At 33.9% G+C, this 18,555-nt stretch overlaps 1 protein-coding gene across 1 annotated transcript in view; it reads right to left on the reverse strand.

Annotated features, from left to right (window-relative positions):
* Positions 1–18,555, reverse strand: part of Nos (Nitric oxide synthase) — an 88,844-nt gene that overhangs the window by 28,241 nt on the left and 42,048 nt on the right. Inside the window, exons 3-4 of the mRNA XM_077428470.1 lie at positions 15,993–16,129; positions 8,613–8,775 (exon numbers count right to left, since the gene is read on the reverse strand). Coding sequence (XP_077284596.1) covers positions 8,613–8,775; positions 15,993–16,129 — 300 coding nt within the window. The remainder of the gene's footprint in view (positions 1–8,612; positions 8,776–15,992; positions 16,130–18,555) is intronic.

The raw sequence follows: 18,555 nt of genomic DNA on the forward strand, positions 1-18,555 counted from the left end.
AATGTAAAGAGCCAAAAACGGTTTTACATATAATTCAAAAATCTCCTTGATTTCCAGAAAAAGGCGTTTATTATGATCAAATCGAAATAAACGAACGAGTGTCGTAAATAAAATGTTAACGAATAAAACGGCTATTTGTATGCGAAACCAAGAAGGGTATAACCGTTTGTTACAATAATAAAAAAAAAAGAAAAATGAAAATTGAGTCATTCTGTGTAATCAAACATTTTTTCCGCGGCAAAAAAAAAAAGTAAAAACGTTTCACTAAGACGATAGTGATGTCTGATTTGAGAAAAATCCGGTATTTACAAATACTTTTGATCAAATGTTGATTAAATTTTTTTGCCGAGAGCTTTTTTTTTTGACATTTTGAAGATTGAGCACGTTCGTAGCTTATTTTTATTTCGTTTTAATTGCGTGTTTAAATTGCTATGAAAAATTGCGCGACTCGCTGATGCAATTTTCATCTTTGTCTTAAAATGTCCCACCTCTTTCTTATGCGAAAATGGCGCATAATTTCCGGGAACATTTACACGCTTTTCCGAGAAAATGTCGCTCGAGTTGTATATAATGTCCTGCCGCCTTATTTCACACCATTGTTTTTCAGATTGTTTTCGTTTTGATTAATTTAATTTAAACGCTTAAGCAAAAATTGTCAAAATAAATAAAAACAAAGTTAAAAAATACGAACGGAAATTAAAAAAATATCAATACCAAGTACATATACATCAAATTGACATTATTACATAAGTTTAAATCCGTATAACTTTATTACACTTACATACATACATACATACATATGTATTATTAATATTTAATATAACTTTCATTACACAATTTTTACGTTTTAAAATACAATGAACTGGACGTATTATATTTTTGTAACAAATAAACATGTACAATATGCATACATACATACATATGTATGTATGTATGTATGTACATTGACCTTATGTCGAAAAAAATGCTAAAAAGTTTATTTTGTGGATAGAAAAAGGTTCCGCATTGTCTATTAGAAATTATTACGCGGAGCATTCGTATGGCTTTTAGGGATTCCGATATTTATTTTCCTGGGAAAATCTTGTTAGTTTTTTTTTCGTTTCTTACTAAATTAACGAATCCGTAAATCATTCAACAATACACATCGTATTGCAATATTATAATATATATGTTTATTCATATATATTATAATATTACAGTTAATGTAATCAAATTATTAACAACGCTAATACTCGGAATATATGTATTTAGATAAGATATCACTATACATTAAAATTTTATCTTCATCATATAATTAGTTATATATTATTATTTTGTCCAGTGTGCAATCGTAATCTAAAAAAATGGAGTGATTTGATATGAAATACCAGAGTTGTTCTATTACAGAGATTTATCTATCTCTTCGTTGACAGCATTGTCCTGTACATTTGCTTTGTGAATACATTGGAATTAACAATAGTTTATTACATTAATTTACGAAACTCCATACAAAATGTAATACATACATATGTATATTATACAAACTTCCAGCATAATTTTAACACAATATTACGGGCAGACTGTTAGTTCTACGTTAAAATATTGACTTTTTTGTTGAACTTTTTAATAACGTGCTGACATTTTTTGAAAATAGACAACTTTTAATGCATTATCTACACGGTAGTCATATTATATGATACTTGCTATTTGAACTTCGTGAACGGGCGTCATAAAATATAGATAAAATCTCATATAAGAATCCGCACTATGCATCAGTGTCTATTTTTTTAAAGCCGAACTTAAAATTTGCCACTTCTTTTCACATCAGACTAATCGAAGTCGAAGCAGAATTGCCACCTGCGTCGCCACCAATCGCCAAAATTGCCGTTAAATATTTATGCGACGAATCGAAGGTACATACATACTGTGGCTTTCTCTACACCTCTCATCCACCCACCCACCCACTCCGGCTTCTCCAAATTTATTGTAAACGAGTGCGGTCAAACGGGGCGTATAATTGGCCCTCGCTATCTCGACACCAGGACGATCGTCGATTTACGACCACAGCATCACATACTTAGCGACTGTGCTGAGGCGAGTCGAACAGATCATTAACGTGAAAAAATAATTACCAGACTCACAGAGTTAGCGGGCCGAAAGGTGTTAACAAAGTTTCCTCGCAAATGATTATGTAGAATAACTTCGATGCGACACGGCGTACGGAACGCGGAAAATATAGAAGTTGGACTCATTCGATGAATTTTCCACCACTTTGAAATGCATTCGAGTGCAGCCTTGTCGCTCTTGAGAGCATTTGCGTGAAAGCTTTTTATATAAATGTCATCAGATATGTACAGCATTCTATGGCGGTTTATTTAATTTTCCACGTAGTTGAAGAGCCCTCCGATCAGGAGTATTCTTACTGTGTTTTGGATGGGGAGTGGGGGGTTCAGAGTCAATACTAATTTCCATTGCAAATGCGGAAATGCAATGAGATGTGCAAACTTATTTACCACGGAGCGGGATTAAATTATTCCTAGTCGTGTTCCCGTTATGAAATTGGTAATATACATAATATATGTATTGAATAGAACATATGTATGTATTATAAATAGCCCATACATTTTGATAAGAAAGTAGCTAAAATTATGCATTTATGTAAATTGTGAAATGCTCATGTATGCTACTTCTTTATTTGTAAACCTATTATGATAATCGTGATTTAAAATTGAAAATCATATTTTAGCATATATTTTGGGTTTGATAATCTATTGAATGGGATTTAAAATAAACGAAATTGACAAAAAGCAACTTTTAACACTGCTTAAGTGAGTTGTAAGGGGGTGGTAGAAAGCCGCGTTTGGATAGCTGGCTGTCATTGCTCCGATGCGATATATTTTAATGATAAAACTCCTCTAGCCTCATGTCGGAGACATTAGCTTACGAAATGTTAGCTAACCCCCGGTACGTCGGTAAGATATCAAAGCGACCTGAAGAGTTGAAGTAGTTTAACACGTTCAACTCGGCGTGTACCACCGGTGGCCACGCGGATAGTGCTATAGCAGACTATAATTTTACGGTTCCACTTCATTGAGCACCCCAACACTAAAATTCTAAAGATTTAGGGACAACTCATTATATAAAGTGATTTAATGCCGTCACATGTAATTGGGTGCCGATACGCGTTACAGTGCCGCCACATGGGCAAATGTATGAAATCATGCGCCGGGCTGAATGTGTTAAAATCAGATCACAAATTTTTTGAACAAACAGTTTGAAGCTAATAAAAAAAGTTTTTTTTTATGTAGAATGCTTGAATTGTACACGTAAATGAACATTTTTCATTACTACTTCTGTAACTTTCTGTTGAAAAATGAAATGATTAATTAATTGCGTCATATTATTGATCGTATCGAAACTAAGATTATTGTAAACGCGTACTTTTATGAGTAGCCGTGACGTGACGTCATACTAATTACACGAACTGTTTACAGGGGAGGCTGAGAGATTGTATTATAAAGAGGTGAACGCGAATGCCCGAATCATCAATTTTTCATCAGCGAGCGCTCCCAACAATCGTGTCAGACTTAATAACGTCAAATTAAACGCTGTAATAAACACTCACTTTTCTCCGTCATTACGGGTTCATCATTTATTTTACGGCAGACCGTGCGGGGGCGAAAGGGGGCGCACCCCCCGCCACAACCTTTACACCTTTTCCTTCAACCCCTGCCTCCCTTCGTGGGCCCGTTTAACTGCCTCCACGCCGTCGAGACTGACAGCCGGCGAGCGCACTCTCCCTTATCTATGTAGAGCCAACTTTATTCCGAAGCGAGAGACCGGTGGCGTATCGAGACGACTCTCAAAGTGTGGCGCGCGCGCGATTGTGCAAAGCTATTTTTCAACGGGCGCTCTGTGACGTTGATATGAAAAATGCTTTAGCGATATCAAAACACGCAAATGACCGTAGCCGTACGCTACATAAATTTTACACTTCGGGATGATCGCATTGTGAGCCTACGGGGTGGGCTCAGATCGTATTAAAATGCTATTAGAACAAACCTTCTAATCGTGAGGAAGAAACGCGTGCGACAACTTTCACTGGGTTAAAGCACAAACAAATAGGCCAACATACTACATATGTGACGAACCCAGCGGGAATTCTATTTTATATTTTCCTACATGTGGACTGTTGTAGTGTGCATCAGTGGCGTGCGGTGACTTTTCAACCAGGGGATGCTGTCCAAAACACGATCAGTTCATTTTTTTTAATTTTATTTTATTCTTCCAAACATTGTCATATTTATATTTATTAAAATGTCTTTGATATGTTTTAGTTTTTAAATGAACAATAATCTCTTTTTCATTATATGGTAGAGAAGCGAATGTCCTTTTTAGTACATTTTTAATTAAATAATAGCAATTATTATTAACAACGGCGATACATCCATTGTTACTTTGGCTATTTATATTTCGGGCCATAATAAATAATAATTTAGGACGTAATAAATTACAATAAAATAACAAAAGTAAAAAACTTAGGACGTAACGTACGAAATATCAATCAACGAATCAAGCGAATCGTCTATAGATGCATAAAAAAGATAGCTTCCAGAGCAGACAACTTGCAAGTATCACGCGAGCGAGACGACTATAGAGTCGTCTCACTCATGCGCATACGCAAGAGTGACAGCTCACTTGTGCGCATGCGCAAATATTTGTAGAGAACTTCAGCATCCAAGGCGATACGCGCTTGATGGGAAACAAGCACCGGTAGCGCAGACGGCTACGGACTTTCAATGGGGATGCTCGTTTATGTCAATTTTGGATCAGAAAAAAGATAGTATATATCATAATCACGATATCAAAAATAAATGAAATAAAACTAAGAAATTCAGTAAACAAACGGTATGAAAATATTTTTGACGTAAATTTTAAGGGATGCGCAGCATCCGAAGCATCCATGGACAGCACGCCACTGGTCTGCATATATAGGTACATATGTACATAGATAATCTCCTGGGTATAAGTCGTACGTGTATGTAGGATGTTAACCTGTGTGTTTGTCTCTTGAAACTAGATGCATGCTTAACGCAATATAGCACGATGGAAAGTGAGAAATTGGTAATAGTTATCGTCGCTACCTTAATGAGAGTGGCTTAGTATTATGAGCATGCATTTCTCATGTTGCGTCGCATCGCGTCTCTACATTCTGCACTCGGGTTTAGAGAAATACACAAATGATTTCTAAAGTACACCAGGACTCGAAATGGGAATTTTCACTAATGCGCTCGATAATTGTCATTGATACATTGTTTATTTTTATTTTAAATTCAAGTTTTGACTATTGTACAATTACAGGAGTCCCTAATGCGCCACAATGGTCGAAAAAATACAGAGAGATGAGAAAAATATAAATTTATACACATATACACAGACAAAAATAGACATTTAAACATAATCATAAGAAACTATAGCAGATAATGTCTTGCACCTACATATAGCCAACACCAATATATGTATAAGAACCAGCTGCAAATACAAAACAACCCTGCGAGGCCCATTGAATTGAAATCCGTTATTTTCAAGTAACATTAGTACTAGCACCTAGCCAGTTAAATCTAATATATGTATAATATCAAAAGAGACTTCATATGTATGTATGTAAGTTTTGGTTCGTAGAATCCGTGACGTGAAGTTTAATAAAAAACAAATGAATATTCAAATAAATTTCAATAAAATAAATCTATTCAAATAAATTTAATAAAATGTTTACTGTTAGATTAGCCATTTTTAAGTGGTTTATACTACAAATATTGAGCGAAGCCGGGTAAAACTACTAGTAATAAATGAATAAAATAATAATTTAATTGTATTAGTTGATGGAATTGAAATGTAAAAAATTTTACTTGCAGTCAACAATTGAGCTGTTATATTTTAATTTAAGTCGCGGAAGTCCAATTTTCAGTTCCAAAACCACAATTTTGTTTGACTTAATTCACAAATTATTATCACTTATTTTAATTCGGTATACATTTAAATGGCATGTACATTTGTACATGTACATGCCATTTAAAATGAAAAGATATTCGAAAAAAATTATATTTCGGAACATTACGATAATGCTAATTAAACAGCAACAGATGAAAGAACATTCTAAAAAAGCTTGCATATTTCAAAAGGTTTAATGGCATTATTTTTGAATAAAAGTCGAGAATACTGAATGTGGCGCTATGTATGTAGTTGAAAGTTTCATACACAATAGCAAGCTTGAATCGGAAGCTAAAATTATACACACGTTAAAAGTTTTAACACGAGAGATCAAATGGTGGATAGACACGCTGCTAGTCAAACTACACGATATTTGAAATGTTAAAGCAAGTTCACCGCAACTTAATCGTAAGTCAAAAGTTTCAGCGCGAACGTTCTGGAGAGAGCTTTCTTAAATATTATAGCATGATTTTAAACACCCCGAGGGCTCAATTCGACTAATCAATTGCCGTTGCAATGTGTTCTCGACTTGCCGATTTTACTATCGGTATTTACATATATTATTATTACGTAAGGAAACTTTAGCACGAATTGGAATTAATTCATGACGTTCATGGTAAAGTTACTCGAAAGTGAGCCGAATGGGGCTGATTTACTTTTCTGCTCAATTTCGTTGTAGCGACATCATAACGTTTCTAATGAGCGCGAGAAGTTCTCATCTGAAATAATGAGAGTGGCACGTCACCGAAACCTGTATTACGCACGTGTATAACTAATATTATAAGTGTGTCCTTATGTAATGAAGACGTAATAAAGGAGGTATTTTTGAAGTAAAACTTTGTATGTACATATGTATATTCGTAGGGGTATATACATTGTACATATTAGCGGTAGCTGCACAAGAAAGAATGTAGTCTTTAAATCTGAGATTATCCCTCGCATAGTATAATCATAATGTTAATGTTGTTGAATAGAGCAAAAACGTTGTGACAATAATGTTATTTGTTAATGCGGTGACTTTCTACCAGTTCGCAATAGTGGGTCAAAGTTATGTTGATATCATATTAAATTTAGTGTGAAATCCAATAAACGATTGTTATAAGAGAAATGTAATAATAATAGAAGGGCCCTTACGAATAAATAATTGATGTCAATATTACGCGGTACGTCTCTATAAATACGCTACAACGCACGGAATACCATCGGATCAATTTACTGAAATTTTTACCGATGCTTGTCCATCTTGCGAGTAATATAAACAAACAGAGAAGTTTTTATCGGACATACGTCGAGCACCAAGCATCAAATACGACTGATGATAAAATTATTTAGGATTGTCTGTGGACAATCGTCACTTGACAGCAATATGACGCCTAAAGCTACTTCTATTAATATAATATTTATCTGACTGTAATATTGTAAATTACAATATAGTTTACAAACCAAATATACACGATTGAGATAAGTGAATATTTGTGATAGAGAAACTCGGGTATTTTCAATTTTGCAGGAGATTCTAAGAAAAGTCGGCGAATCCCATTAGGTCTTGGTATTTTCTTAAAATGGAATAAGAGTAATATACAATTTTGAGAGTTTTATAGTACTTCGCAATAACAAATATTACAATATTGTATGTAGATTAATTAGGCCGGAGCGAAAAACGCGAATTTTAGATTTTCATCGATGGACTAGTGGAAAACTTTCGTAGCATTAAAGGAACGTTAAATAATAATAAAAAATGTATTGTTCGTACGACGTCGTACTGTTGACGTAGATATTTCACGTTTTCGTCCTTTAATTGTTGTTGAATATTTTTTTTTGTAATAAATCGATTCTTGGGAACAAGCCTGGCGATTTTTCGATCCACACGAGGGCCAAATTTTTTTTAGTACCACTATTAGCTCGCCGATTGAGTGTGGGGTCGCAATCAGTCTCCAGATTTTGTTTTATTTTTCTAATAGACGCCCTACTAACACCCTTTATTGTCGCGATTTTGTTTTGAGAAAACTTTCCTGTATTTAATAATGATGTAATGCTTGCAATTTTTTCTTTAGAAAGATCTGATTTTCTACCCATCTAAAAAAATCCAATAAAAGTTTTACAAGCAATTTAAATCATAAAACAAAGTAAAATTTCGAGATATTATATACCAACTTACCTTAGAAATATGATAAAGTTGCAGTAAAAGAGAAAAAAACACAGTGCTTTTCACAAAATAATGAATGATTTTAACGGAAACGCACGTCAATATTGAACAAAATTCAGACGCAAACCGATTTCAAACATCTTTCTTTTGTTTTTGAAGACCTTTTGAGGGATAATCCACCGATATATTTTGCAAGTGAATAGAGTTGCATTTAAGGATAAGATCACAAAAAAAATGAGGCCAAAAGTTCCCATAATGAGTTATTTACGACCGTGACAAATTTACCCAAACGCATCTCGAGAGGGGTGGCGTAATATTCTGGTCAGGGACTGTATATGCAAATTCGATGGCGATTTCCGATATAGTGAAATATGTATGTACATATGTACATACTTCTGACGATAGGAGGCCGTTGAGCGTCCACAATGGGTCGGCAAAAAGCGCAATAACGTCATGAGTAATGAATGCACTCTCAGTGAATCGGTGAGTCAAGTACCTGCAGTTTGGACCACTGGATGCGACCTATGCATCTCGGTGCATTTCTCCACGCCGATTTGGCCCCATACACTAGTTCGGTTTCGGTCAATTGGTAAGTACCGAGAGCGGCCACCTCAGCTTGCACTGCCTGCCATCGACTCTCGTGTGCTGGACTGTTGGCTCTGTTGAAGAAAAATAAATTAAATGTGTATCATAAAATGTGGAAGAAGCTCGTATAAAGCATTACATTTCAAACAAATCACTATTCATTTCGACGGCAAATGGTCAACCCACATAATCGGTTAATCCTAAAAATAATAAAAAAAATTCAAAGGATTAACTCTCAGTGTGCGATCGAGTCACTAAATAAAACCAATTGAATTGAAAAGGATTTCTTTGTACTGTAGAATAGAATTTTTATTATAAAAATACGCGAAATTTTTATTATGTATATAATATTATACATTATCATATTTTTTTTTGTCTACCGCAGCGGTTTCCAAACTTTATGCTACTAAGCTTTCCCAAAAAAAATTTTTTTTCCGCACCTCCCTACCTTTTATTTTTTAATAGTATAGTTCAGTATTTAAAAAAAAATACTGAACACTACAATAGACAGAATAATAAAAAAGTTTTGCTATAACATAAATTTATACGAACACGTATGTATATTTATTTTTATATTAAATTACTAATTAAACTACATCTAACACATCAAAATTTAATGCGAAGGATGTTGTTGTTTATTGGCACAAAGTTTATGAAATCTTGAGGGCAATATGGATAGTGCCACTCAAAACTCCTTTTCGACTATTAACCTGGCTCGATATTTGGTTTTCATTGCAGCTAGTGCCGAAAAGCCCGTTTCACATAAATAAGACGTTACAAATGGTAGAAACACTTGCATTGCTTTGCAATACAAAGATTCATACTGTCCACTAAGATTTATCCAAAATTTAATTATGGTTTCATTTTGAAACTTTTTTTTTAGTGAGCTATCTCATGATAATTCTATCAATTTTTCTTTTTCGATGGTTGTCATCTCGAATTCGTCTTTTTCATTGTAGTTAAATGGATTCTGTATCCACAAAATCTTTGAGAAATCAAGGTCTTTGAAATAATTGGAAAAATGCAGCAATAAACCATCCAATTGGTCAATAAAAAGATTTTTACTTGCTTCAATATTGGCTGTGGCCCAGAAATCTTTGGAAAGTGAAAATAAATCCAACTCATTCTTTTGTTAATTTGATTGCCATAACTTCAACTTTTTTATAGGAATTAAATGCATACATAAAAATGAAAGAAAAATAAAAATAAACATTCGTGCATTGAATTTTTACTGTTAAGCTACGATATGAAGTTTTGTTTATTTGTAGATATTATGGTATGAAAATTATTTTATTATTAAAAAGTTTTGGTGCCTCCCCTGGCAATAGTCCGCGCCTCCCCTGGGAGGCGCGCCTCCCAGTTTGGAAACCGCTGGTCTACAGTGCAAATCTGCAGTTTTCAATTTAGAAACAGATTTTTTCTTAAAACTATTTCTCAGGCTGAGCAGTTTGCTAGTTCGTACACAAAATAAAGTAAAACGACTATAGACTTACAAATATATGTTATGTGTATTATAAATCTATAAAAAGAGTTCAATAACTTAATCAAATAATGGAATCACAAAATTTGAGTACGTCAATGATTGAATCAAATTAAATACTAATTGAAGTTAATCAACTTTGAAATTAAATTTATTGGATTTCTTAATGATTTCATTGTGAATTCTGTGAATCGTAAGTAAGTTAATCTCAAAAATCAAAGGGGAGTGTTTGATCCTGTTGAATTTCCTATTTAAAAGAAGAATGAGTGTCAAAATTCAAATGAGATGTTTAATAAAAACGATCAGATTTGCACTAAAAAAAAATAACATTGAACTAAAAGGAGGAGATCAACAAGTGCGATTGAATCGAACAAAGGCCGCGATTCAATGAAGATATTCAAATTTATAAATTTTGAATGTAAAGACGGGTTAAAGTATCGGGACGATAAGAGACGGAGATATAATACTTCCGATGTGAAAGACGGAGCCTGGGTTTTTCAGAGAGTGAAAGGAAACCCAACATAACAGGATGAAAAGCGCCGTATTATCTCTCCTTCCGGTGAAAGGTGAGCGTTTAGTCGTCGATAACGGTGAGCTAAGCCGCAAATTAAATTGATACGAGAACAATCGACCCGAAAAACACGATCTAGATACGAGGGCCAATCATAAGCAGCGCCGCGTACAAGAGCTTAATTTAGGGCTTACTCAGCTCGGCGTGGGGCTTAAAGTTGCACCTTATCCGAGTCGATCGGCGTCAATTACACATGCCTGGAGAAATTTCACCATTCATCATCGAGCTTAATTTCATCCGAAATAAAAAAATCTTGGGGGGGAGGGGGAAATCTGAAGCTTAAGATCGAGGCGAGTTTGTTGGTGTACTCATTGGGCAGGCGCTGTGGGACTGTTTGCCAAAGAAAATTAATATTAGCACTGTTAGTTTCGTTTAAAAGGAAAACGGTTGTTTGTTGTGTACTCAACGAGTAAACTGATGGCGGGCTCTGCAATTATGGAGTCCTCGAGGACGAAACAATAAAAAAATATAAGCAAAGAGAAACTTTGTTTTTATTAAATTAAAGCTCGATTCTATGCAGTGTGTTTGATCATGGCAAAAAAAAGAAGATTAAAAAGCGACCACAAAGCGATTGTTTTCCCGTACGACGAAAGGGTGATTAAAACTGAAACATCAAAACTTTTAATTCAACTTCATGCATGGCTTTGGATGAAAGCGGCGATTTTCTATAGATATACAAATACATATGTATATATATATATATATATATATATATATATATATATATATATATATATATATATAAATACATATAAATATATATATGTATATATAGCAGTAGATTGAAACTAATTTTGTATTGTATGATATTGCAGTACACAGCTGTCAAACTGTCATCTGCTTGTTTCTAAAAAACTCATAAACGTACATGAAACAAATTTTGCATACAACATCATAAAATAAGGAAAGGTGACATACTTGCCTGTGCTGAACAAGAATTTTCATTTATAATGTTCGTTGCTTTTTATTTTATTTATATGTAATAAAATGTTTTCATATAAAATAAAAACAATATTCATTTTTCTATTTGAAATATTATTTCAATTTTGTATATTATAATTTTATTTATTGTGGTGGATGACGAGACTATGTCAACTTTTTTATAAAACAATTTTGATAATTATTACTCATAATCAACCATTTAATCTAGTTAATTATTTAATTTGACATTTGATAAATTTAAATTTCATAACAATATTAGATATAATTTTTTCTTCGGTATTATATTTTTTGGTTTTGAATTTATTTAAAATTAATCGTACGTAAATGTAAAATTCTATCCAATTTCACTATATAGTAATTACCGTACAGATTGTAGTTTGTGTGTATGAATGTACATATTTATGTATGTACAGTGGTTTTTTATCACACGAAAGTTTTTTTTATCAAAAAATTGTATTAAATTTACCTTGTTTTAAATATATAAAAAACAAATACATTCTAAAATTTTCCGCTGTGAGATAAAAACATACGTAGGAACACACGTCAGACAATTCATACATTTTCAATGCTTTCGCTTCGTATTTGTAAATTATACATATATTTATCTATTGTTTGTTTGATATTTTGCCCGCTATGCAAATCTAAAATCATTTTTTTTTTGAAAAAGTTCCATTTACTTTCGGGAAATTCTGTTATTTATATTGAACTAGTAGCGCTGTCAGGGAAATCTGAGCATTTCCAGGCTTCCTCTAGTATTTTTCGTACTGGTAAAAGTGGGAGGAAGAACCTTCATATAGCGCCAACCCCATCCAAGTCCTGTCATGTCCTGGCATACCAGGGGTATGCTAGGTTTATATACTAAATCATATTTGATGGTGTATTGAAAAGGGCGAAATTCCTAAGCGGACAAGCACACTTGCTCGGCGTTGCTTGGGCGTTTTTATATAGGATTCATTTGAAACTGTTGTTGTTTGATAGCTATTTCAAAAGACGTCTACGATCTTATGAAGTATGTTTGTCCATAACACAATTCCTTTTTGTAGTTGACGGTTTTTAAAGCATATTGTACACAAATCAATAGAAAAATCGTAACAGTTTGAAACACCTGTAAACCATCTTTACATAAGCACTCCATACAATACATAAAGTAAATATACACACATACATATTCCTGGTGAATTTCCGTTTAAAAAAATAAACAAATATAAAGACAACAGGCTGGATAACGAGCGGAAGTGGAAGTCAAAAGCTCGCGTATCTAGCAATGTCACTGTCTCACCTAAACGCCCTCAATTACGCACCCTCGCCCTGAACACGAGCCCTGTCCAACGAGGTGGGATAATGGGCGAAGGGATGATGGTCCTTTCGAGTAATTTTGACGAGACGTACGCCTATGCCAAGTAACGAAATTCGCGCGAAGCCCGAGGATACATACAGCTTTCCGTGCGCAGTATGTGTGTACCTTCAATATATGCACATATGTATGTACATACCTACACGTACGGCCATTTGAAATTTCGAATTAATGCGATTGAAACCGATCAAATCTGATTGTGAAATTAAGCCGTCGCATAAGCAAGGATTTGATTAACGATCGGACGTCCAATTTATATCTGTGAAGATTGTGATCAGCACGGCAGCGGTGTTCGATTCTGTGCAAATTTTGATTGTTGATTTTTTTATCCAAATAAAAGAAATTGAATTTGCGACAGACAACAGATAGCATTATTAAATTGGGGGTGTTTAACCCGAGGGAGTTCCTCTTCCGGTTCACAACTTGATTCAATTCAATTCGGATAAAACTTTTCGTATGAAAACGTCGGTTATAGAATTGAATAAAACTGAATTCCGCATCGTATTAAATTCGTTGTCAACATGGAAGAAAAGTTTTATTTATGTATGTTTTGAATGAGGATGAAATATTCATCATATTGCTATTGTTTGTTTATTGAGAAATAGGTTTTTTAAATTTTGAAATTTGGGACGATAGCTTACCGGCAAGTGAAATATATTCCAAAGCTAAATTTAAATTAAGCTAAAACTTATCAAAGAAATATTTAAACATGTATTCTGAAAGCAAAATAATTATTTATGTGTATATGAAAAATAGTTTGTATTCAATTTAATAATCTACCTAATATGTATATACACAGTTAAAGTTTTTGAAGCTTGAATTGAAAATAAATGTGCTCACTTGCAAGGTGTTTTGGACTCCCACAAACCCACTTTTAGCCCCTCCTTGTTTGGGTGTTTTCTATATATAAATTAGCAATATCACCACAGGTGTCCAGAAGTGAATAAGCTGAGGTGGGTCATGTTTACTTAGGCCATCTTCTTAGTCGACAAAAGCTTGTTTACACACATATGTATGTACTTACAATCAGCTTATATGGCAAATTAAGTATTTTCTTAAAGTTTTGTTAAGAACATTATAATAAGAATTAAAATCATTTAATGAAAAGCTTATCTAAATTTGCATATACATAATGTGAATATCCCGCTCAAATATTATTGGATGCATTTAAATGCACAGACACAGTTTCAGTATAATTAAATTAAGGTAGATCGACCAAAACGACAAAATCTTCAGTTTTTAAACAATTTAGAATGATGCTTCCCTCAAGTTTTTTTAGGGGTTGATTCTGCGTCTTACATACTAATGAACTGGAAGGTGGTTTAACGGCGCATCGGTTTTTCCGGATTTGAATAACCCCGACCATAGAAAAGCGACCCTTCTTTTGCCTAATACAATATTTAACCCACTCAGTGACAATGTCGATGACGCATAAAATCAGACGTCCTATCTTTTTTTGCGGTTTCGGATCGTGAAATTTAATAATAATATTGGATTTTTTCACATTTGGCAAAATCGCACATAACTCAGAAGGGTTCGAAATTTTATTTTAGCGCTAAAACGCAACGTTTCCGAAACTGGTTTAGTGGACGAATTAAACGATGTGGTATATGGCGTGGGCGTCCAGATACGAACTCAGATTACAAAAGAGAGCAAATAGAACTTCTCACATCTGAAGTTTACAGAAACGACGACGTTCCAGAGGGGGAAATCTCGCCCAAATCCAAAACCATAGCGACTGCGCAATCGTACCAAATCACTGTACGAATCTTAAGGGGTGGTCGTTGGCGAAACTTCGGTCGTTTTCTGCATTATTATTTGACGTCTTGATTTATTGACGTCGTCGACGTCGAAAATTTTACGACACTTTTCCTAACACCGAGTAGGACTCGTTTGGCATTTCGAGGTTTTATGACCATGGTTTAACTCAACATCTCACTACGTGTCCTTAAAACAAATAATTTAATTTATAACAAATTTCATTCCAAGCTTGGAATTGATACGGTTAAATGCGTCAAAAAACCTTGAAATTTCCATATGTTGAAGTTCAAAAGGAACGACAAAACAATTAGAGATCCCTCAGGAGGTATTTTACCCTGAAAAATGTGCAAATGAAATACCCAATTTACCGACTTAAATGCGTATATACATATGTATCCAAAAATGTAAAATGTAAAATCCAAACAGGCTTCACTTTGTAATAATATATTTTGAGTGTTCTGCGTATATCATATTTTAAAAGCAAAATACTTTTAAGAAGTATTCATTCACCTCAAAAGGCTTTCGTTGCGTATTTTTCCGTCTGAGGATAGGAAAATTAGATTTGGGTTTGATACCGAAACGCTTCCCCGGGAATTTTCTCTCCATTTTCCGCTCAGATAATTAAGGTGAGTGTTCTCATATCAGCTGTTGCATTCATCGGTGCGGTTTTTTCTCTGAAAAACTCATTTCCAGCACGCGAAATTTCAACAATGGAGCCCGAAATTTCCCAGTTCAGGAAAATGGTTTCGTATCGTTTTGCGTTAAATCATTACAAAAATATACCCCGTTTCCGAAGAAAATAACCCGTCGTTTATTCATTGGCTGTATTGCGAGTTGTGCGTTAATTAGAAGAAACAAAGCGAGAGTCTTTTGTGCGAGGAAAATTGGAAAATGGCCGGGGACAAATTTTAGAATGAAGCCTATTCTGTCGCGCTATAAACGTTGATTACCACATTTTCTTCAGTTCAAATTAATATACCGAAAAAAAAACGAAAGAAGCATTCCATTTACATTTTATTTTAATAAAACGTATTCTCATTTCATACAAAATTAAGTTTTATTGCATGCTAAACAGAAACGAGGAAATGATATTTTTTGTGCATCCATAAGAAAGAAAACTAAAATTATTTCAATTAAATTGAACAAAAGCTAAAAATTATTTAAATTAGCAGTTAAGACGAACCTTCTAATAGATGCAAAATATTGATCAAGGAACTCTTTGGCTTGCCGAAGAATCTCGTCTACTTCGCGAGGTTCGTCTCCTCTTCCTGGTATTCCCATAACACTGCCGAGACATGTTGCTTCGGTGCACAACGGCGACTGTAACAAGTAAGAGCACGTTTTAAAATATTAATGGTATGAGTCAAATAAATTTCACATTAATTGAAAAACAAACATGAGATTTCAATAAACCAAATTTCAGCTGTAAAGTATATAAATATGTACATACATACATAGGTACGGTAATATAGCACAAGAAATAAGATTGATATTCGAATATCATTACAATCGTGTTATACTTTACTAGTAGGTTTGCATACATACATACAATCTATTGAATTGAAGTACATACATACATAGAGTTGTTGACAATTCGAAGTCGATTAACTGCGCTGTTAAACCACAAAACCGGAGACGGTGTCGGTAGATTACACAATCTTCTGTTTAGACATGCTTTCACCCCTTTATCTGCCGAGCACTGTGACAAGATAGTTTCATCGATTGTCAAACTGTATTCACATGTGTATTCAGATCCAATTAGGGTAGTATTTTAGAAGGATAAGGGTGTAGAAATGGAAGGAAAGTAGACGATGAGAGTTTTTCTACACGGCTCATTTGTCAACTGTCACATTTTTAAAATGGTACTCCGAAATAATGCCGAGAAATAAATTCTGTTTATAAATCAGACTTAAAAAATGAATTTTTATAAAGAGATTGCCTTTGCTTATTTACGTTAAATATATTTCATGGAACGTTTTGCTCACATGTCCGCTATTATGCTACTTGAATGTATGTATTTGAATGGTGAAAATACAATTGAAAGTGTACGAGTTATGTATAGCTACATATGTACATACATATATCAATTAATTCAAATACATATGTATGTAAGTATTACATTAATAAATCAATACATTTTAATTATATAGCATAACTCATGGTTGGTCACATGATTCGAAACGTTCTATTAAATAAAGCGAAAATTTATTATTTTTTCGATAACTTCTATTATAAAAAAATATAATAATATACATATAATGTACATACAATATACGCATTTTTTTTTTGCTAAATATGTAGGTATATAATTTCATTGTTTTTTTTTCAATTTTCGTTTAACTAAACGAATATATAATACTACTTTATTTTACTTTGACTCGAATTTTGAACTTTTTAATGAAAATTTTCATTTATATATAATATATAAGAGGCTTTCCGCATCGGGAGACAAATCAATCTGTTTTTTTTTCTTTCACGAAAGCTAATTTTAAATATTAAAAATAAAACTCGGAGTTAAAAATACCTCGACATTGATATTTTACGAATATTTTTTTCGAGATTATTTATATTTTCGAATATAAATATTGTCTTTTTTATCAATTCGTATATTACTACTTAAGGTCTCAAAGTAATCCGATGAACTAAGTTCAAAGATCACATCATTAAGAATCATGAATTAAACTACATATGTATGTATGTACATATATTAAATTTGTAAACTCGTTTCACCGAACACATTAACAAAAGAAGGTATACAAAGATCTCTCGTTGTAAATCGTTAGCCCTCTTCACAAGAGGACTTATCCGATGGAATTGAAACGAAACATGAAATATAAATTTCACTTTAGTACAACACACCATATATAAAATAGTGTAATGCCTCGTTTAAAAGTGGCTTGTATCCAAATGACATGACATGACAATAACAGGCGCATGGTTGTGCGAGATATTCGTCAGGGAGGAAAGATACAGAAGCGGAGTTGTCAAATTGACACAACGACGCCATTGTCTTGATATGTCACCACTTCGCTGCGAATAATTGATACATTTCGCGGCGACAGGATTAAACTAGTCTCCAAGTTCTCGCCCCGGGCGGCGAATACGTACGTATAGTATCATCGACGGAATATTCTGACTGTGAGCCGGTTTAGAAGCGGAACACGCGAGAGTAATCGGATGTACGAGACGCCTGCTTCAACGAGATCTTCGCGGAAACAAGTGACAATTTTTAAGGAAAAATTGCGTACGATTATTATGCGACATTCTGTGAGTATTATTTTACATCTATTATTTCATGTTGGCTTAGCATCAGACGCGTATTTAGGATTTTTGATGGTGACAATACTGAATTCAAACGATTATACATTACTAGTTGTTTGACCCGGCTTCGCCGTGCCCCTGTCGTTGAATCTTATAGCATTGGACCTTATGTCGTGGAACCTATGTACACACGTAGTTACGAGTATGTATATGAAGATAGTCGTCTATCGGGTTTCATCTAATTCAATATGAAGACATATTTTCTTTGGACCGTCTGCGGTACCTGAAGAATTCGTCTCAAAAACTACCTTTATCATGCATACTTATGTATATAAGGTCGCAAATTGTGAAAGCACGTAGACCATATCTCACTTTGGCTCCTGAGGGATTAGACGAAATCCAGTCTCCAAGCTGGAGAGGTGGACGTCCATCACCTGGCTTTATGTCCCGCTCGTGTCCCGGCAACTTGTAAAACCACACCAGGG

Source organism: Arctopsyche grandis, chromosome 3 (assembly GCF_051622035.1).
Source record: "Arctopsyche grandis isolate Sample6627 chromosome 3, ASM5162203v2, whole genome shotgun sequence".
NCBI lineage: Eukaryota > Metazoa > Arthropoda > Insecta > Trichoptera > Hydropsychidae > Arctopsyche > Arctopsyche grandis.